The sequence below is a fragment of the Dama dama genome, chromosome 2 (assembly GCF_033118175.1).
Source record: "Dama dama isolate Ldn47 chromosome 2, ASM3311817v1, whole genome shotgun sequence".
In the NCBI taxonomy this organism is placed as follows: Eukaryota; Metazoa; Chordata; class Mammalia; order Artiodactyla; family Cervidae; genus Dama; species Dama dama.
Window position 1 is genome coordinate 8,002,451 of NC_083682.1, and position 21,872 is coordinate 8,024,322.

The following is a 21,872-nucleotide window of genomic DNA, read 5'->3' on the forward strand; positions in this document are numbered from 1 at the left end:
CATCCTACTTCCTATGAATTGCCTACTCTAGGGACCACCTATACCTCGATCACACGATATTTGTCCTTTTATGTCTGGCTTATGTCATTTAGCATAGTGTCCTCTAGTTTCATCCACATTGTAGTACGTGTCAGCTATATGTGTCAGGCTTCATTTTTCATGACTGAATAATATGCTGTTGTATGAATAGACCACCTTTTGTCCATCCATCTGTCATTGAACACTTGGATTGTTGTTCCCTTTCCATGTTTTAGAATGACCTTGAAACAAGATCTGTATTCATTTTAGTTTCCTTTTTAAAAATTTTTATTGAAGTATAGTTGCTGTACAAGGTTGTGGTAGTTTCTTCTGTGGCAGTGTGAATCAGCCACATGTGTACATATACCCCCTCTTTGTGGGCTCCCTTCTCATCTAGGTCACCACAGAGCACCAAGCAGAGTTTTCCTGTGTTACACAGTATGTTCTCCTTAGTTACCTATTTTATACACAGTAGTGTATACATGTCAGCCCTGGCCTCCCAGTTCATCCCTCCACTTTCCCTCCCTTGGTGTCCGCTACTGGGCATATACCTGGAGAAAACCATATTTTCCAAAAGATATGTGTTCCCTGATCTTCACTGCAGCACTGCTTATTAATACAATAAACAGGATATGGAAGCCACCTAGACGTCCACCAACAGCGGAATGGATACGGGGGATGTGGTACACTGCACCTCCTCCTGACGTTCCATTATATACTCCTTCCCCACCATGGCCTTCCTTCTTTCACCTTCTGTTCATTTGTGGAGTGTCCACTTGGGTGGTGCCCTTGTCCAGGAGACCCCATAGTGGGTGGGTGGAGCAAGCATTTGGGGATCTTGCTGCAGACAGAAGTGTAGGTGATCAGGGTCATGTTTGGGGGGCTGGGAGGGGGAGTGGGGATCTGACGCCTTGTCAGAGAGGACAAGCCAGGGACCCTAGTGTTAAAATGGGGCAGAAGGGGAGGGCCTCTGGTGCAGGGAAGGGTTTGCACAGAGGAGAGCAAGCTCCGGATCAGGAGCCAGGTGTGTCGAGGAGGCCCTGCTCCTGTTCCTGCAGACCCATGCTTGGCACCCCCACCCCCAGTCTCTGCCTGTTCAGGCCTTGTGTGGTCAAACTATCCTTACCCGATCCTTTAACCCGATCGAGATAGGCAGCCTTTTTATTTTTTAAAGAATTCTTCCAAACTGGAGAAAAGAGAGAGGAAGGAGAATGTTAGAATAAAAATTACAAACAGAATAAAGCTTCTAATTTATAGGTTTTGGCTTCTTAAGATCTCAGGAAAAGCTTTGAAGCTCCTACCTGACCCCAAATCCTTTTTTCTAAGATAACCAGCCCCTTCTTCCAAAGAACTGTTGGAGCCCACAAACTCTGTGCCTGGTTTTCCTTTCCTGGCTGCCCTCCTGTCTCAGAGGCTCCAGGAACTGATTGGAGCCTGCCCATCTGCTCCACCAACCACACAGGGGCTCCAGGTCCAGGGGTGGGGGACGCAGGCTCTGGAGTCCTGCCACCTGGGTGGTACTTCGGCTCTGGTCCTTAACTGTGGTGGCATTTTGGGCAGCTTCCCTAGTCGCTCTAATCCTCATCTACCATTTCCAAGTGGGATAGTAAAGGATCAATTCCTCAGGGTTACCATGAGATTTAAGTGATATAATATATGTGAAGTGCTACCATAGGGTCTCAAGAGTCGGATACGACTGAAGTGACTTAGCACGCATGTGTGCAAGAGCCTGGTATGCTATGCGTGCTAAGTCGCTTCAGTTGTGTCTGACTCTTTGCGACCCCATGGACTATAGCCCAGATTCCTCTATCCATGGGGATTCTCCAGGCAAGAATACTGGAGTGGGTTGCCATGCCCTCCTCCAGGAGATCTTCCTATCCTGGGATCAAACCCATGACTCCTGCATTGGTAGGCAGGTTCTTTTTTTTTTTTTTTGGTAGGCAGGTTCTTTACCACTAGCACCACCTGGGAAGCCCAAGTGCCTGGTACACAGTCATAAAAGCCCAATAAATGTTAGCGGGGGAAACTCTTCGGATTCAAGTCTTTCAGCCTCCTTGGGGGTCTCTGCCTCTGACTCCTGGTCTGAGGCGCTGGCTGGGGGAAGGACATGTCAATGATCCAGCCCTTTGGGGGCATGTCCACTTCTGGTACATTCTCTGAGGACTTGCTCAGGTGGGAAGAAGGCGTCTGGACCGAGGCCCATCGCACACTGCAGCTGGGCTCCAGCAGCTCACACGGGTTCCTGAACTTGGGGGCTTCGTTAAGCAATGTCTGCAGCCCAGGGCTCCCGGGGTGTGAGGGCAGAGCATCCTTTTTTCTCCTGGGACGTCTCTTGGTCCTGCCTTCTCCACTGCGGCCCACACTCTCCCTCCATCCGATCCGCAGGCTCCATCTCGGTGAACAGCCGCAGCACGCCGTTCTTGGCCACCGGAGAGAGTGAGATCCTGGACCTGGAGAGCGAGCTGTACCTGGGCGGTCTCCCTGAAGGCGGGCGGGTGGACTTGCCCCTGCCCCCGGAGGTGTGGACCGCAGCGCTGCGGGCTGGCTACGTGGGCTGCGTGCGGGACCTCTTCATAGACGGGCGGAGCCGAGACCTCCGGAGCCTGGCCGAGGCGCAGGGGGCTGTGGGCGTGGCCCCTTTCTGCTCCCGGGAGACTCTGAAGCAGTGTGCCTCTGCTCCCTGCCGCAACGGGGGCGCCTGCCGGGAGGGTTGGAACCGCTTCGTCTGTGACTGCATCGGGACCGGCTTCCTGGGGCGGGTCTGTGAGAGAGGTGAGGCTGGTCTGCACGCCTGTGCCCCTGCCCGTCCCCGTGCCCCATCGAGGAACATCCCTGGGCCTGCCAGCCCTGTATTGATTCTCTTGGTCTTCTCTCTCCCTTCTCTGGCCCCCGCCTGTTCCCCCCTTCTCCCTCCCCCAACTCCTGGGGCAGAGGCTACGGTCCTGAGCTACGACGGCTCCATGTACATGAAGATCATGCTGCCGAACGCCATGCACACGGAGGCGGAGGACGTGTCCCTGCGCTTCATGTCCCAGCGGGCTTACGGGCTCATGATGGCCACCACCTCCAGGGAGTCCGCGGACACCCTGCGCCTGGAGCTGGACGGGGGCCAGATGAAGCTCACTGTCAACCTCGGTAACCGCTCTGTCCGTGCCCCCGCCCCTTCCCTGACCCTGCCTCTCACCCACACCCCCTCTGTCTGGAGAAGCTTGGTGGTGGCGCCAGTGAGAGAAGAGAGGTGGGAGGTGCCAGCCCGGGTCTGAGCCCCGCCCCCCGCAAGAACTTCCTCCCAGAGAGGACGCGTAGTTTAGGTAGATGCCTCGCGCTCTGCAGAACCGTGGGGAGGGGACCCGACTGTGTCTGGGGTGTGATAGTCACCCTCCCAGGGCACTCCTGGGGCTTGGAGGCGTCTGTTCGGCGCACACACGTAAGGAGGTCGCTCATGCCTGGTTGTCGGCTCATCGGCTTGCTCATACCTTAGTTCATTCATTCGCGAAGCAAACGCCTACTGGTGTTCAGCCCGGCTCCCTGCCTAGGCAGATCCAGAGACAGAAGGACCCGGCCCCCCACACAGCCGCCCTCGTCTGCTCTGAATTTAAAGAGCCATGTCTGTGTGTCTGTGTATGTGTGTGTGCAAGCGTGTGTGCATGTAGGTGCACAAGGGGACCCATCTTGGCATGTCATCTTTCCCGTGTCTGCTTTCACGTGAGTCCCCATGGCTACCCGGATTTTATAGACTGGGAATGCCATATACTGACCTATCCAGCATCACACAGCTAGTGATGGTCAGGGAGGACCCAGACTCAAACCCAGGCCATTTGCTGAGGTTCAGTGCTTCCTCTTTGTTTCTAACAGAGCTGGGGGGTGGAGAAGTATCAAGACCCTTGTCACCTGACGGCTTGATGCCTCTGCCCCGCCCAGAGAAGGCGTGGCTCCATTTCACCTGGCAGTCCCTGGGGCATCCATGTGGGCAGTACCACGAGGCCTATCAGATACACTGTGGCTACAGCAGGGTCAAAAGGAAAACAGCAAGGCCACTCATTCAGCTGTCACTTATGGGCCACTTCTTAGTGCCAATGTGTTCTGAACCTGGGTGACAGTAGTGACCCCAGGACCCCAAGGCGAGGTCCCAGCATCATGGAGCTTTCAGCCAGGGCAACCTTGGCAACTAGAGGTCATAAGCTGCTCAGGCTGGGTCACATTTGTCCCTTTCAGACTAGCCTCCGGGCATATGGAGGTGGAGCACCCAAGGGCCTGTCACGTGGGAAGATTCGGGCCTCTGGGGTGGCTTGTGTCCTGGATCTGGAGGAGAAGTTAGGCTCCTCTGAGCAGATTAGAATCCTCAGCTGGGGAGAACACAGAGCTCTGAGCTTAAAATATTCACCTGGAGTCTCATCCTAACATTAGTCTCCAAGGCATTTGGGGGACACACTGTGGCCTTTTGGGGACCCATTCCCTCGCTAACAAATTTCCACTGTGTCCTTTCCCCTTTGGGCCACCTGGCCCTTCTGCTCCTAGGACAAAGAGTGAGACAGGGGCCTTGGAGGTGGGGAACTTTAAGGTTCCCTGAAGCTCTGTTTCTAATCACGATCACAGCCTACAGAGTGGGTGGCGGGTGACAGGTGAAAGCAGGATGGGAGACACCCTTTGCCAGCATCCCAAGGGCCTGTTCTGAGTCCCCTGGCACCCCTGAGAGGGTCATAGGAGGAAGACACCAGCCCAGGACCCCATGAGTGGCCCTGTGCTTCTCAGACTGCCCAGGTCTGTGTACCCAGGGTCTGTGTACCCAGGGTCAGGTACCCTTTGCCCTGGAACATGTGTGTTCCCTGTGTGGTGAACACGTGGCTCTGTACTTGGGGACAGTGCAGGGGACATCTGGGGCTTCCACTTGCAGGGAAGGCAGATGCTTCTTCCTCCACTTGGACTGTCTTAGTTCCCTGCGAAGAAGCATGGGGCCCTTGAGATGAGACAGGAGGCAGCAACCTTGGCCAGGACAGTGCGCTCGGGTGGGCCCTGGGGACATTTCACCCTCAGGCCCTCTCTCCTTCTCTTGGACATGCTCTTCTGTCTGTGCCACATACGTCCTTAGAAGTTAAGGGACAAGGTGGCTAGCAGGACAGTGCTCCCACCCACCTCTCACTCCCTGCTGTGCCCACCTCCATCTACAGAGATGTTGTCTCTAGCAGCTCATGACGAGCTGCGACCAAACGCTTGGTACAGTCACAGCTGTCCACAAATACCAAGTGATGGGCATACAAGGAGGTGTGTGGCTGTTGTGTGAACCACACAGACACACAGGTGGTCCACTCTCTGCCACAGAGCCTGCAGCTATGATGGGAAGAATACTGGGCTGGGGACCAGAAGATCTGGGTTCTAGTCCTGGTCTCCTTGACTGCTGGATAAGTCATATCCCCCTAAGCCTCTGTTTCTTTGTCTGTAAAATGGGGATGAGTTCTCACTCCTTCCTGTGGTTGTTTTGAGGCTTAAGTAGAAGCGTGGAAGTAACAACATTATATGATACAAGGCACACACATAGAGACTGACTCAGCCGAGGGAAGGGAAATCATACTGGGATAGAGACTGAAGCTTAGAGCCAGGCCTGGGACTCGCCTCCACATCCCTTGACCCTGTCTGGCCCCACCTCAGGAGCCCCATCCCGATCCCCAGCCTGCTTGCTACCCTGAGGGCTGGCAGTCTTGGTCTGTGGCCTCATGGTCTCATCTCATCGGCAGGGAAGCAAGGCTCCCACAGGCAGCTCATCAGGTGCTCACTGGGTTAACGCAGACTCGGTCCCGAAGAGAGTGGAGCTGGTGACCACGTGGTGGGAGGAGGCGCTTAGAGCCAGTCTCAAGTGCCTGGGTGTTTGCTGGGCTGGAGAGAGCCGGGAGGGCCTGAGGCTGCTGCCCCTGTCCAGGCAGAGAGCCTCAGAAGCCGATCATGCCTTCTGCCCTGGCCTCCACCGTGTCTGCCGACCCTGAGCCAGTTCCTGGAGCTCTGCTGTCTACGGGCCCTGAACAGGGTGGTTGGTCTCTGTTCCCAGAGTCCCTGATGCGTCACCCTGTTCCAGTGTGATCTGGGTTCCTGGGTTCCTTCTACCCTGGGCGTGGCCTCTATGGCCAGCGCCCAGCATGGCCTGCCTCTTGTCACCCCCCTGGGGTTGCCTTTCCCGCTATGTGCCTGTCGGCCGTCCCAGTTGCCAGTGAGGCTGACACGAAGGGCAAATTGCAACTGAAGAATCTCCAAGCTGGAGGGGCCCTTAGAAGTCACCTCCTTTAGCCCGCCCCCGTGTGTGCATCCGCCGTGCCTCCCCCCACTGACGAGAGGCTCTCCACCTCTATTTAGATGATTCTGTGTCAAGAGCACCCCACCTCTGAGATGGCCGTTCTCATCACTGGGTCATTTTTCCCTGCTAGCAACAAACTCCTCTGAAATCCCCACTTGTGAATTTAGTTCTGCCGTCTCCAGCTGTACACAGCAAGTCTGACTCTCGCTGGTGTTGTAAGCCAGGCTTAATGCACATTACATTCCAAAGCCCGTTAATCTCTGAGACCATGGGGCAGTGCCTTGTTCCCACAGGGTGGTACTTTGTTTCCATGGGGCTCTTTTAAGAGGCTCTTGAGCTCCTTTGGTGGCTAAGCTGCTGGGCAGATGGCTCTGAACAAGGGCTATGCCCAGGGCATGCTGCCACCCTGCGGAGTCACCTCCAAGATTCCAGCCAAAGGGCTCCTGAGGCTCCTTGCAAGGAGCTCCGGCCCCCTCTCCCCCACCTCCCAATTCGCAGGGTGTGGATGGGGGAGCAGGTGGGATGAAGAAAGCAGAGCCTGGCTTCTTTTCTGGAGTTCCTTTCCATGCAGATGACTTTTTCCCACCTGTCTTATCACACATTCATACCATCACCCTGGTCTCCAGGCCCAGCCAGGGCCTTGGTGGGTCTGTGCACACCTATCACTTCTGTCCATTTGCTGAACTTGAGGCACAGGTTTCTAGTTAGTTACCAGGGTAGCAGTTAAATCTCCCTGAGCTGCGCTCTGGGAGGCGCGGCCACCAGAGGGCAGTCTCTCCCACTTACCCGCAGTTGCTGGCTTTTCTCTGGGATGGTGCTGGCTGCCTCCTGGATGCTCATCTTCAAGGGGAGTTTGCTCCCCTCCAATCCCACTGGAGGGGTGCTCCTGGGGGTAGGGTCACTTCAAGGGTGGGCATGGAGCTAACACCTCTTCTCTGGACAGACGGAACCCTCTTCCTGGAGCCCCCATGCTTGGGAGGGGCAGAACTATGCTCCTCCCTAGGCCTTTTCTCCAAAAGGGGATCGGCCTGCCCTCCCAGCTCCCTTTTTTCTTTTTTGGACCCTTCATTGGTGAAGACTCTGCTGGCCCTGAGAGAGCCCCCGTGACCTGAGTCCAGGCCTGGCACCCCGCCATCACCCCAACATCCTCCCCTTCCCCCTTCTGTCCAGCTCCCCTTCTTCCTCTTTTCTCTCTTCCTCTCTTCTCTACCCTTTCCACCTCCTTCCTCTCCCTGTGACTTGCCCCGAATCTGCCCCTTGACCTCCTTCTGCCCCTCCCTTGGTGCCAGGCTGTGGCTTCAGGTCCCGGCTGCTCCCCCCACTCTTCTGCTGCGGTTGACGACGCGTGTGGGGCTCAGCCGTACTGCCCGCGGAGCCCATGCCCCCAGAGCCACGGGGGAATCTACCTCCACTGCAGGAACCTTCAGGGGCTTAGCGGGATGCCAGGTGACCCCACCCCACTTTGCCTTCTGGGCCTTGGGGTTATGGGCAGAGCCTGTTCCAGGAGACAGAGGATGGCCGGATACACTGCTGTTAAGAGAGGCCTGGAAAGTGCCCTTCCCTGAGAGGGAGGGCTGGCCCATTGGACACTTGGTTCTTGTTTCCAGGTCAGGGTGGTTAGGTTCAAGCCCCTCAGCTCACAGGGAGGGGAACTGGGGCTGGGACAGAAGAGAATTGCCCACAGTCACTTGATGAGATTAGGACCCAGCGTTTTGCCTCCCTCTGCCCCCTGCTGTCTGGGTCTGATGGAGCAGGAGAGGCGTCCGAAGACCACAGGACTCAGTGCTCTCTGTCCTCGTGAGGCTGGTGAACTCCCGTCTTGTAGGTAATGCGCCCCACTAGGGGCGTGGCCAGAGGCCCCAGGGCTCTGGGCTGCAGGTCCATGTAGACAAGTGTGCTTTTTGAGTCCCTGGGGCCCTCTGAGTCTGGACTTGGAGGACAACAAGTTACCTCCCTTGGTGGGGAGGGGCAGGAGGCTTTGCCGAGGGTGCCTGCTTGTCCCTGAAGACCTCAGAAGTCACGCTGGGGGCCTCAGTGTCCTCATGTGTGAACCTCTGGCCCTTGCCTAGGAAAAGGGAATAATACTAATTCTTGTTCAGGGTGAAGAGAACCCTGGTCCCCAGGGACAGCTGGTACCCTCCAGGTTAGGAAGGGTAGCAAGAAGGTTCCTGTAGGGGTGGTGGTAGCCCCCTGGGGCTTTGGGAGCTGTATGGCTGCGGGAAGGGGGCCCTGGGGCAGGCCCCTCCATTTAGCTCGGAGCCCAGCGGACAGGGGATGATGTGTGACAGCCTGGGCTCTGAGCAGGGGGTTGTCCCAGAGCAGGGGGAGCAGGGGCTCTGGCCCTCCCCGCCTGTCTCCCTCTCAGAGATGGGGAGATGTGGGGTTGGTCAAGCCCTCGGCCCCCCAGTGATCCCCTGTACAGCTGGGATTCCCAAGGTGCCCATCTCCCTCAGACGTGAGAGGCCCGGGCTTCTCCAAGAAGGGAGATGTCAGCCTTCTTCCCATCACCTGGTTGCCCTGCCTCCCAGTTGGGGGAAGGAGAGGGAGGGGGCCGACTGAGGAAGGGGAGAAGGCACCTGAGCACGCGTGGTCCCCGGAAAGTGGCCCTGGGGGGAACCCCTGCCTGCAGACACCCCTCCCTGTGAAGGATGTAAAAAAAAAAAAAAAAAAAAAACTTGTTCTGCCTTTTTGTCTCCCCTCCCCCTCTGCCCGCCCCATGGCCCCCCCAGACTGCCTGCGCGTCGGCTGCGCACCCAGTAAGTGGCTTCCCTCTTCTTCTGCAGAGCCCCCGGGGGCCTGGGATTCTGGACACTGGGGTTGGGGAGGGGTGCGGGGCAGGGGAGGAGACGGCGTCGTCGCCGGCTTGTGCGGGGCTTGGGCAGTGGGTGTGGAGGGGTGGGGCCGGTGTGCTTGTGGAGGGCAGAACGAGCCAAACGAAGCTGAAGCAGGGGGAGTCGGTGGAGGTATGGGGTCAGCATGTTCACTGAGACTAGGACTAGCAAGGGCCAGAAACTTCAGTTCTCCTCAAATCCTCTGGAGGGTAGAGCAAAGGCTTGGGGTGGCACCTACCGCAGGAGGGCAGGAAGGAGCCGAAGAGGGGCTGGGCTATCCCGCTGTACCTCCGAAGGTGGCCACAAGGGGGAGGTCGAGGCACGCGGGAGAGCAGATGAGGGCTGGAGGTGAGTGGGCGGTGAGCCCGGAAGTTCAGCCCTCCACAGCCCCTGTTTGGGGTGCGGGGGGCGGGGGTGAGATTCTGCCAAACGGGGGCGCTCTCGGAGGTGACAGTGAGGCTCTCAGCAGGGGTGAGGTGGAGAGCGGGTGTGGACATTTCTGAGCTCCCAGTGTGCCTGAATTCAACCCTCGTCTCTGAGTGTGTTTCTGCCTCGTGTGCCCTGAGGTCAAGTAAGAGAGCCCAGGGACGCGGCAGCCACAGGCAGAAAGAGTGTACTTAGCTCGGTCCTGTGTGTATTTGGACAGGTGTGCGCATGCGTGGTGAGCCCTGCCCTGCTGGTGAGAGCACTGGGATGGGGGGGGGGGGCCCAGGAGGAACCTTGGGGGGGGGGGGTCCCGCAAATGGCCTGCAGCACCGTTCTGAAGCTAAACGTTTTTAGTCTTGGAAGCGGTTCATCCAGGTCTTGAATAAATGGCCGTAATTCCTAAAAAAGACATTCCACTCTCTGGCCACTCTGGCCGTGCTGTGTATGTGATTGTGTGTCCGGGTGTGTGGAATTAACCAGGCGTGTGCAGAAAAGTCACACTGGGTCCCTCTAGATCAGGGATCCCCAACCTCTGTGCCACGGACCGGTGCCTCCTGTCAGATCCATGGTGGCATTAGATTAGAAATAAAGTGCCCAATTAATGTAATGCACTTGAATCATCCCCAAATCATCCTCCACCCCTCCTGGTCTGGGGAGAAATTGTCTTCCATGAAGCCGGTCCCTGGTAGCCAAATGTTGAGGACCGCTGCTCTAGATGGGGGAGCTATGTGTGTGTGTGTGTGTGGAGTGCTCATGGACAGCCGTGAGGCTGTGGGTGCACATGCACATTTGGGTGCGTGGTAAGGCTTTTGAAAGTTTGAGGCCTATGTCTATAGGCTGGGAATTCAGCTGCTGGCTACACACAGACACTGAAGGTCCTGAGGAGAGGCGGGCTGAGTATGCTAGTTGTAGGTGTGAGTCTCCAGGTGCAGGGCCTTAGGGCACAACTCTGAAGGCACCACACCATTCATTCACACCGCGTTCTTTTCCAGTGCCACCCTGGGAAGTTGCACCAAGTGTGGCGATATGTTTATGACTGTGTGTCTGCGTTTATGACTGGGTGTGTGAAGGCTCTGTGTGTGTGTGTGTGTAGGGGGTGGTGTACCTGTGTGCATGGGTGTGTGCAGGGGTGAGGCTGTGTGCCTGGGGTGGTACTTGAAGCAGCCACATGAGGGCAGGAGGAGGTGCCGGGCTGACTCCCCCCTCGGTGCCGCAGGTAAAGGCCCCGAGACACTCTTTGCGGGGCACAAGCTCAATGACAATGAGTGGCACACAGTGAGGGTGGTGCGACGGGGCAAGAGCCTGCAGCTGTCGGTGGACAACGTGACCGTGGAGGGTAGGTAGTCTGCAGCCCTGTTCTTGGTGACCCCTGCCTGGGTGCCATTTCTCCCTTAGGGGTGGCATGTCATGGGCTCCTGGACCCCAGGGGCTGTTTCAACTCCCCAAAGGCAGCATTGCCCTGCAAGCCTGTTGGCCCAAAGAGTCCCACAACTCCTCCAGACCCAGGAGAGGTGTGTGCTGCCAGCGCCTACCTGTGGGGGGTTTGCTGATGTCCTTCCCATGCGGCCCTTGAGTGGAGGGGAGGCTCCTGGGGCCCCAAGACCCAGCCCCAGGAATGATCCTACAGTCTGGGCCCCAAGCCGTGTCCCCGTCTCTGTCTCCTGTGCTGAGCAGGACAGATGGCAGGGGCCCACACGCGGCTGGAGTTCCACAACATTGAGACGGGCATCATGACGGAGCGGCGCTTCATCTCCGTGGTGCCCTCCAACTTCATCGGGCACCTGAGCGGGCTGGTGTTCAACGGCCAGCCCTACATGGACCAGTGCAAGGACGGAGACATCACCTACTGTGAGCTCAATGCTCGCTTTGGCCTGCGTGCCATTGTGGCCGATCCTGTCACCTTCAAGAGTCGCAGCAGCTACCTAGCGCTTGCCACGCTCCAAGCTTATGCCTCCATGCACCTCTTCTTCCAATTCAAGACCACGGCCCCCGACGGGCTCCTCCTGTTCAACTCAGGCAATGGCAACGACTTCATCGTCATCGAGCTGGTCAAGGGGTGAGGTGCTGGGCTCTGCACCGCTGACAAGGACGTGGTCCCCCCTGTCCCTGCCATGACCAAGAGGCACCTCCCTCAGCCACTGGCTGAGATGTCCAGTCCCCACAGACCGCAGGTCAGGATTCAGGTCCCCCTGCCACCAGCCAAGATGGAGAAGCAGCACCCTCTCTTCCACCCTGGTCACCCCCCAATTACTTCCTTGCCAGGGGTTTCTCAGTCATATCTGTGCTCCATTCACTGTCCTGGCTCAGGCCATCCAGCCCTACTACAGGCAGAAGGCAGGGTTGGGTCCCTGTGACCTCTGGCCTAAGAGGCCCCCACCCTAGAGTAGCTTTGTCCCTGCCCAGAGGACCCTACTGCCCCCACAAAGCTATCCCTCTACCCACTTCTCTTCAGAGCCTGTCCCAGGAGCCAAGTCCTCTGCGGCCTCTTTCCCCACATCCCCCACAATGGGACCTCACACCTGAGTGCTCCTGTTGTTGGTTTGGGTTCTTCCACTCTGAGGCCTCCCCTCTGCCCCTTCCTCCTACAGCTTCCAGCCCCACCCCCAGCCCGCAGCTGTAGCTCCTCCTTACCCCGCCTTCCCAGCCCCCACCTTGACCCCGTGTCTCCTCCCTACTGTGGGGCAGGTACATCCACTACGTGTTTGACCTGGGGAATGGCCCGTCCTTGATGAAGGGGAACTCAGACAAACCAGTCAATGACAACCAGTGGCACAACGTGGTGGTGTCCAGGGACCCGGGCAACGTGCACACGCTCAAGATTGACTCCCGCACTGTCACGCAGCACTCCAATGGCGCCCGAAACCTCGATCTCAAAGGTGGGGCCTGGGGCCTCTGCAGGAGGCCTGGCCCTAGCCCAGATACCCCTTGGCCCTGGCAAGATCACCCCCCGCCTGGGATGCTCTTTCTCTTGTGTGATTCTGTCCCGCCCCTGCCCGTTTCCCTCGCTCTTTGCCATTTTCCAGTGTGTCCAGCCTGACATCTTCCTATCAAAGTTCTGCTCAGCTCCCCTGCGAGGCTGCCTCTCAACACTGAAAGCCTGCCTGCAGGATGTGTCTCATGGGGAGCTTGGTGGACTCACTCTAGAGCTAGGAGTAGGCAGCCGGGCCTTCTGAAGACCTCTTGGCCCTCCAGAGTTGAGAAGTTGGCTGTGCTGGGGGCTAGAGAGAGAACAGAGTCCCTGCTGGGCTTGGAGGGGGGCTGTGATGATGGGAGGAAGGAGGAACAGTCTCCGGGTCCCCATGTGCTGCACTGGTCGTATTCCTTGGGCACTGGTTTGGACCCAGGCCTCCTTGGTGGGTTCAGCATCATGTGGGGGTCCTCCATTCCCCGGGGCTTCTTCAATAGTTAGCAGGCCATCACTGCCTGCCCCTAGAATAGTGGCGGGTCAGAGAGGAGAGAAGAGGGGGATGAGTTTAGAGACCCGGGGAGTTGGAACAACAGGAGTGAGGACGAGGCCTGTGGCTTCTCCAGAGCCCACTGGGCAATGTGAGCCTCTCTCACACGCCCAAAGCAGCCCCCCAGTCCCTTAGGGACCCCGGGTGTCACTGTGACTGTCTGAGCATGGGGAGGGTTCCTAGAGACTGGAATCTACCCTCCTCTTGAGGAGGCAGCAGTGGAAGCTCCAAGAAGCTATGTGGTTTGCCTGAGGTCACAGAGTGAGTGGGCCCCGGAGTTGGAGCCAGAAACTTGGTCAGATCCTGCGCCAGTGCTCAGACACTCACTTGTGTACAACTCTTGGTGACCCTTTGGGATTGTAGCACTCCAGGCTCCTCTGTTCATGGGGTTTTTCAGACAAGAATACTGGAGTGGGTTGCCATTTCCTTCTCCAGGAGAGCTTCCCCATCCAGGGATCGAACCTGCATCCTGTGGGTCTCCTGTGTGGCAGGCAGGTTCTTTACCGCTGAGCCATGGAGGAAGCCGCTAGAACGGATGGCATGGTGCTGACAATTATCCCTTCTGCCAGAAGGGGGCGATGTGTCTCAAGTAATTCACAGTGGCAGCAAACCCAGGGGTGGTTTGGGCTGGGCTTGGTTTGCACTGAGTTCCCGGCAGGGGCAGCAGGGTTGACCCATCATGTCTTGCTGGAGCTCTGCCGTGGGCCACCCAGGACTTCCAGGGAGTTGAGGTCCCTGCTGCCAGGCAGTGATGTGGAGGACCAGTGTCCCTGAGGAGGACTTCTTGCCCGTGTCACCCATCCCCAGTCTAAGCCCTAGCTGTTGGAAGGTGCCAGTCTTAGAACCCCCAGCAGACAACCCAGAGTTGGGAGAGCCTGGCAGAGGCCTGAAGGAGTTCTGGGGATGGGAGACTTCGGAAGGGAGGGAGCGAGGGTGGAAGGGACCAGGCTGCACTGCTATGAAAGGCCCTGATTACGGGCCGGAACTGGCATCAGATGTGTGGGAGAGAGCACGGAGCAGGTTCCTCCAGCTGCTTCCCTCTCCCCTCCCCGGGCATCTGGGCTTCTCTGGGAGGGGAGCAGACAGATGGTGAAGCGGAGAAGGAAGAAGGAAGGGTGGGGGTGGGCATCTGCCCCTCAGAGAGGAAGCTGGAGTCCGGATGAGACCGTGTGGGGCTGCGGGACCCGACACTGGGAGGGACTGGGGATCTGGGGACCAGGATCCGAGCTCTGACCCCACTCCCTTTGCAGGGGAGCTGTACATTGGCGGTCTAAGCAAGAGCATGTTCAACAACCTGCCCAAGCTGGTGGCCTCTCGGGATGGCTTCCAGGGCTGCCTGGCCTCGGTGGACCTCAACGGGCGCCTCCCTGACCTCATCGCCGACGCCCTGCACCGCATCGGGCAGGTGGAGAGGGGCTGTGACGGTGAGTGTGGGCGCGGGAGTTAGGTGTGACCCTGCGGGGTGCAGGGGGACAGCTATAGAGGCAGACCGGGGCCGGGGGGCCTTCCTCTCAGGCCTCGATGAAGCCTGCTGCTGCTGCACTGGGACAGTGTATGGGGAGAGTCAGAGGTCACTTGCCCTCCCTGCTGCCTCCTGCTCCAGCCCCTTATCACAGTTCCAGGCCAAGACCAGCTGTCATTGAGCTCCCCCACTCCCACCCCCATGAGTTCTTGGCCCTTTCTGCCCGGCAGGAACTGAGGGAGGGCTTCTGGCCTGGTCCCGAAGCTTCCGTAACTCCTGGGGCGGGAGGGGGCTTGGCTGAGCGGGGGTGTTCCCTCCTCCTGCCTCTTCCAGGCCCCAGCACCACCTGCACCGAAGAGTCTTGTGCCAACCAGGGCGTCTGCTTGCAGCAGTGGGACGGCTTCACCTGCGACTGCACCATGACGTCCTACGGAGGCCCTGTCTGCAACGACCGTGAGTGCAGGACTGGGAGGGCTGGGGTGTTGGGGGAGGCCCCGGGAGGAGGGGGGGGTCTCTCAGAGCCATGCTGCTTGCTTCCTTCTCATCCCTTCTTGTCATGAGTGAGACGGAGGGGAGCTACTGGCTGCTGTCGCCTCCTGGAGTCCCCTCTCAGGCCTTTGCAGGACTCCTGTTGTCTGTGTCAGGGGTGATCGTTGCTAGACAGCCTCTCCTCTTCCTTCTGAGCTGGTGGGACACTGCTCCCCTAACCCCTTGCCAAAGACGTGTCAGCCTCTGTCACTGTCCCGACGCTGGCCGTGGTCTCACGTGTCGTAAGCTCTGTCGCACAGGGCTGGTGGGGGGGGTTGCTGACCTGTACCCCCTTGCCCCTGGTGTCCTTGAAGTGTGCAGTGGAAACCCATTATTTCCTTCCCAGAATAGGCCTACACCCACAGAAGACAGGCTCAGGAGACACCCAGGAGGCCAGGCCTCCGGACAGCTGGCTTCCCTGGAGGCCAGCCATGGTGTCGTGCCCAGTTTCCCACCCAGCTGCAGGGTGTCCCTTGGATCCACAAGGACACTCCCTCGTGTCCTCGCCTGGTTCTTCTCCTCCCTGGCTGGGCATCTGCTGCCAACTTGCATATTGTTTGAGGCCCTTCCCAGAGAGGGCAGCTTTAGCAGCGGTTTCCAGTCCCTCGTGGTTGGTGGCCGGCAACTGGTTAGAGCTTGGCTGAGGGAGGGCAGTTGGGCAGGAATGAGGGAGAGACAACCTCCTGCTTGAGGGGGGTGGGCTGGGCAGCGTGTGGCCTCTTTAGGTGTCACCTGAATGGTCTTCCTTGGGGGTAGCTGGGCTGAGAGACCAGGGACATGACGCGCCAGCTGCCTGAAAAAAAGACACATGTGCACACACACTATAAATGACTTCTTCACTTTGCAAACATGGGCACTGAGGTCCGGAGGAGTCGGTGGATTTCCAGAGTGAATAGCAGATCTGGGCTGAGAACAGGGGTTCGTGCCTTTGCCTCCATGCCACACTATGGAACCTTAGTCATCGGGCAGAGTTCTGAGTTTCTTCAGGGAAACCAGGGAAATCCCTGGTTTCTGGGATTGGGCTCTTGGGCGGGTCTTGATTTTTCCTTCTTTGTAAGAATGCCCCCTCCGTCTCCATGAGTGCTTTCCTGGTGTTCTGAGGCAGGCCCATCCCTGGGTACCTCCACATCCTGTCCAGTCCTGCAGGATTCTTCCTGTCCAGCCTGCCACTCGCTGTACCTGCCAAAGCCCGCAGACGCCGGCCAGCTCAGGGGCGCTCCAGTCCTGGCTGTCGGGGAATAAGGACGGGGCTGGGGCCAGGCCTCTTCCTCTTCAGCTCATTCCCACTTTGTGCAGGCAATCTGGGGATGGTGGTAACTTTGCTGTTTAATAGTAACTATCCCTACTGACTGTTTCGTGTTTCACGGCTTACAAAGTCCTTTTAATTTGTTCTCAGAGAAGACAGTAAGATGGAGACCAGCCATCTGATTTAGCTGCTGACACTGAGGCCTCAGTAACAGGCACATCCTTGCCCTTAATCACAGGGCGCTGGGGGCGGGGTGCGGCTGGAACCTGGGTGTTCTTAAGGTTTAGTCCCGGGGTGGTGGTGGTGGAGGTGGAGGCGGTGCCCATGGATGGTAGGCATTTCTTGCCATGGCCGAGGGGGTCAGGATGGAGAAGAGCGCTGCCCCTCGTCACTACTGCACTCCCACATGATGGAGCCTTTTGGGAGGGAGCGGAGAGATGGATGTGGGTTTGGGAGTCAAACCATCTTTCAGCAGGGGTGGGAAGAGAGATTGGAACAACTTCCCTGGGTTGCAGGCAGGTGGGAGGCAGGGAGAGTTGGGGCTGGGGAACAGGGGCCTCTTGGGAAGTGTGACTGTCCCCAAGTGCTGGTCTCTGCATCTGGTGGCAGAGCCCGAGCAGAGCCTTGAAGGTAAAGACAAGGTGGGTGCAATCTGGGAACTTCTGAGCACTGGCCCTGGGGGTACCTCTGAGATCTCAACCCCTTTTCTCTTGAAGTTGTGCCTCCTCCTGATACTCCAGGCTTGGCTGTTTGATGCTCGTGCTGTCTCTATGACGGGGCTCCACTGATGCACAAGGTCAAGTAGGAACCTGGCCCAGATGCCTGTCTGCTCCACCCCAAGTGTGACGGCCCTGGCGGCACCCTGGGCATCAAGGGTCCTTGTGCCTGAAGAGACGGAGAGGGTGGAGATGGCCCAGGCATCCTCAGAGGGTTGGGCCTGTGGTGTGGAGCTGTCTGGTGGTGAAGAGACTGGGATGAGAAGGAGTCCGACCTTCAGGACAGCCTTTCCCTACATGTGGCCTCAGTTTCTCCATCTGGGACATGGGAATTCCACCTGGGGGTGAAGGCACCATTGTGAGGCTCAAGAGTCTGCTCTGGGAAGGCAGGAGATCAGAGGGAGAGAAGTCATTGTCAGGGTGAGAGAGAGGAAAGCAGAGAGAAAATAAAAAAGAATATGAAATGAGAGAGGAAGGAAGCTGGATGGGGGCCTGCTTGCTGGCAGGGCCTGAAGCCCCAGGGCTGAGGTCTGGACAGCGCTTCCCTGGGCAGCTCCAGCTCCGCCTCCCGGAGCCTGTCCCCGGGCTCTCCCAGGCAGTGGGTTCTTCCCCATCTCTGCCCCTGTTTCTCATCTCCCTAGTTGCTCTGCTGGTCTCCGCAGCCTCTATTGATCTCCTGCACACCTCTGTCTCTCCCTTCTTTTTTACCCTTTCTCTCCCCACCTCGCTAGCCAGTGTCACCCCCTCCGGCTCTCTCCACTTCCCACTCACTAGTATTGATTGGCCTCTAGGCGGTTTCCCTTCCTCTCCTCTCGCCACCGGCTCCTCCCTCCCTCCCTCCGGGACCATACATTTTCTGCCTGCTCAGAGCTCTGTCAGTCTCTATCCCAGAGCCAGGGCCAAGAGTGGGCACAGGAAGAGCGGGCAGGAAGCAGTGCTCCCCAGCTTGCAAACTCTCCTCCCTCATGGGGCCACACGCCACCGGGACACTGCTTTCTGTGTGCCTCTGAGGACGCCTTTCTTCCCTCTGAAAGGCTGGGGACCAAATGGGGCACTGGCATCTAATAAGTTGGGGAAGGTGGCCGCTGGGGAGGAGGAGCTGTCCCAGGTACTGACTGCATCCAGGAGCTGGGCGCAGCTCTTTCGGGGCCTCCTGGTGACAGATATTGCTCCAAAACGGAATGCTGAATAATAAGCAGAAGCCAGCCCCTCCCCTGCCCCCCCTCCTCTTTCGCAGCCCCTCCCTTTTGCCCTTTCGTCGCCACCTCTCCTGGTCTGCCTCCTTCCAGGTTCATCACTCCCTCCCTCCCTCTCTTCCTCCTCCTTATCTACTCTCTGCCTCCCTGCACCCCCCCCACCCCCCGCCCCAGTAAAGCCTCGTCCAAGCAGAACTCAGGTTGATGTCAGTGCAGAGGTGGCATCCAGACGAAGGGATGAAAGCCTCCTTGCTCTTACTTCCCAGAAGTGCCCCAACGTCTGAGGGGCAGGTCGCAGTGGAGGGGCACCCTAGAAGGAGAAATGGCTTCCTCAGCAGGACATAAGTGGCTCAGAAAGGGTTTTGTCCCAAGTGGAACACTCAGTGGATAGGTATCCTGAACTGCCCCTTCCCCACCCAAGAGGGCGAGGTTGGCATTAGGGGAGGGGCAGAGGAAGTGGACAGGAAGGATTGGAGGTGTCCAGGAGGGTTACCGCGGGGAGGGAAGCACCCTTCTGAGGAGGTGTCGAGGGACTGTGTGTGCGGTATGTCTTAACTCTTGAGCACCTTTGAGGCTCCCGGTACATTGTTTGTATGCATATGGGTGACCCTGTTCTTGGAGGGTGACCTGGAGGGGGGTGTCCGTGTGTACGCTGGCTGTTCATTCATTGCCTGTGACCAAACACGTATGTGTGTGAGCATGTGTACACACTCGGTTGAGTGTGAGTTCGTGTGCCAGGTGTCTGGGAGCACATGTATGCAATGTCTGTGTCTGAGCCTGTGTGCGTGCACGCGCACTGGTGCCTGTATGGGCACGTGGGTGTCTCCATACCCGAGCCCGTCCATATCCTAGCGTGCACGTGTGTTCCGAGGGGTGCGTGCAGAGGTGGCGGTAGCCACATCTCTGCGCACTGGGCCAGCGAGCACTATTGGGGTTCGTCCGGGCCGGGGGTGGGGGGTGGTGGGAGGAGGTGGAAGAGAGCGGCCTCTCCGGCTAGCCTCAATTCTGTTCAATTATTCAGCAGGGCCCCTTCTCCGGAGGGGGGCGGGAGGGGTGCGCGCACCCGGGCGTGGGGGAGGGGTGGGGCGCGCGCAGAGGAGAGGCGAGCGCTGAGCCGGCTAGCCAGGTGCCGCGCGGCGGAGCTGCCCAGCGCCGCCCGCAGATCGGGAGCCGCTCGGGTCCCTCCGCCCTGCCCCCTCCTCCGCCCGCGCTCCCCCTCCCCTCCCCTCTCCACCCCTCCTTTCCTCCCTCCTCTCTCCCTCCCTCTCCCTTCCAGCCCTCTTCAGCCTCTGCAGCAACACTCCGCTGCCTCCATCTCTCCGCCGGAATCTCGCAGGCTCGCGCCTTCCCTCCGCTCAGCCCCGTTCCCCTCCTCTCCTCTCCTCTCCCCTCCTCTCCCTTCATTCCCCCCTCACCCGGATTTGCTTCCCTTCCCCCCTCTCCCGCCCCCCACCCCCCGGCCGCTCCCTCCTCTCCCCCCGGCCTCCGTCGGGCGGCAGCGGCAGCCGCGGCGCGGCGGGCCCTAGTCTCCATCGGTCTCCTGCCTCTCTCCTCCAGTCCCCCCTCCCCGGCTCGGTTTTTCCGCAGGATTTCCCCGCTCTCCCCTCCCTGCTTGGCCCCCGCGCCTCCCCTCTCTCTCCACCCGGCACCATGCCCCCTCCCCCGGGCGCTCCCCCGGGTTTCTGACGGCCCTCTGCGCCGCTCCGACCCCGCCGGGATGCGGGGGGACCCTTAGCTCCTCGCGATGGACCCAGGCGTCCTGGACCTTGGCGTTGCCGCTCCGCGGACCCCGGATTCCCCGGCGGGATCCACTTGATTTCATTGACTCCGGACCGAGGCTTGGGCTCTGATTTTCCTTCTCTTCACCCCTCCTACCCCCCTCCAGGGGCTCGGAGCCGGAGGGGGGCTTCGCGGGGCTACTCGGCCCCGCGTCCCCGCCCCCGGCCATGGGGCTGTGAGGGGGCCGCCCCCGGGCCGAAATGCCCCCCGGGGGAAGCGGGCTGGGGGGGTGCCCGCGCCGCCCCCCCGCCCTGGCCGGGCCCCCGCCGCCGCCGCCGCCGCCACCTCTGCTGCCGCTGCTGCTGCTGCTGCTGCTGGGGGCGGCCGAGGGGGCCCGGGTCTCCTCCAGCCTCAGCACCACCCACCACGTCCACCACTTCCACAGCAAGCACGGCACCGTGCCCATCGCCATCAACCGCATGCCCTTCCTCACCCGTGGCGGGCACGGTAAGTGGCGTTGCCGATACCAGCCGGCCGGCCGGCCGGCCCCCGGGGCCTCCCTTGCGCGCGGCCCTGGCCCCCGCGGGCCGCACCCCAGCCGGTGCGCGCCGAGGCCCGGCCCCTCCGCTCTGCGGGCCCGCGCCCCCTCACCTCCCATCTTGGGCTCCATCAGCACCTCAGCCGCACCCTCTCCTCTCCAGCAGCATCCCCTCACCCCGTCCGTTTATCACCCTTGTCTCTGTCTTCACTTTCATTGCTTGCCTCACCTTCACCTCCGAATCCCTATCTCCAGGGTGTTATCACCTTCTGTGTAGGCCCCCTCACCCCCTCTCTGTCTGGCCGTCCATCCTCTCTGCCCTGCTCTCCCTTCCCTTTTTCTCTTCCTCTTCACCTCCTCCATCCCTGCCCCTTATCATTCCTCCATCTGGCTTCCCTCCACCTAGGCCACTGTCACTTTCCTGGCCCAGCATCTGGGTGCCCATTATCTCCCCCACCAACCTCTCACCTCTGTCCCATTTATCACCTCTCCTCAGATGTGTCCCATCACTGCCTCTTTCACCTCCTTGTGTCTGGTGATTTCACCTCTGTACCTCCAGCCACCGTCCCGTCTTTTCCCCATTCCTGTCCTTCCACCACCTCCCAAGCGATCAGCTCACTCCGCTGTCCCATCCTTTCCCAGCCTCATTCCCTTCATCTCTGGTTTTTCCTCTCCACATCTCTTCATTTCTGCCGTACCTCCACCTCCGATCCTCAGCATCTCCCAGCTCCCGCTGTTTGAATTTCTGCTCAGCACCCCATCTCCCCTTCCCCTCTCCAGTCAGTCCTCTGCCACTCTACACTATCACCTCTTATCTCAGTGTCTCCCCCTGCCATATCCTTCAGTGTCAAAATTTACTTCTCCTTCTCTCTCAGACCTTTTGTTCCTGACCTCTAGCACTTCTAGTTTCTTCCTTTTTTTCACCTCCCAGCCCAGTCCCTTCATCACTTCATACCTTAGACCCCTGAGATTCACTGTATGCCCCTCTTCCCATCTCTGTACCTGCCGCCTTCTATCTTTGTCTTCTGTATTCTCTGTGCCCCCAACACTTCCCATTACTGCGCCCCTATGACTTCCAACCCCAGGCCTCCTGGGTCTCTCCCTCTTCACATTTTATTATTTCATCTCCATGTCAGGTCCCATCATTTCCCATCTCAGTCTCTCCTTCACATTTCATCTCAAAGCTCCTGTTACCTGCTGTTCCAGAGATCCCATCACCTCCCATTTTAGTCCAGTTCCTTCTCTGTTCTCCACATTACCTCCCATCTCTGTACCTTGCCATCAGTTTCCACAGGGTACCACCATCACCTCCATTTCTATACCTCTCTCACCTCCCATGTGGTACAGCTCATCATCTCCCACCTCCGTACCTCCATGGCTTCCCATCCATATACTTCATCACCTTCCATCTTTGGTCCCCATCTCAGCCCTCCAACACTTGCCTTCTGTACTTC

General features: G+C 58.8%; 1 protein-coding gene across 10 annotated transcripts in view; it reads left to right on the top strand.

Annotated features, from left to right (window-relative positions):
• The window catches only part of NRXN2 (neurexin 2), a 100,139-nt gene that overhangs the window by 43,869 nt on the left and 34,398 nt on the right, over nt 1-21,872 (top strand). For 4 of the 10 annotated variants that reach the window (XM_061164491.1, XM_061164506.1, XM_061164527.1 and 1 more), the window contains 8 exons: nt 2,404-2,790; nt 2,950-3,153; nt 9,031-9,057; nt 10,775-10,894; nt 11,233-11,614; nt 12,244-12,434; nt 14,264-14,437; nt 14,809-14,928. In XM_061164491.1, the coding sequence (XP_061020474.1) occupies nt 2,404-2,790; nt 2,950-3,153; nt 9,031-9,057; nt 10,775-10,894; nt 11,233-11,614; nt 12,244-12,434; nt 14,264-14,437; nt 14,809-14,928 (1,605 nt within the window). Of the gene's footprint in view, nt 1-2,403; nt 2,791-2,949; nt 3,154-9,030; nt 9,058-10,774; nt 10,895-11,232; nt 11,615-12,243; nt 12,435-14,263; nt 14,438-14,808; nt 14,929-20,140; nt 20,388-21,872 lie in introns of those variants that run through there. The other 6 variants (XM_061164500.1, XM_061164536.1, XM_061164465.1 and 3 more) reach the window with 5 other exon arrangements.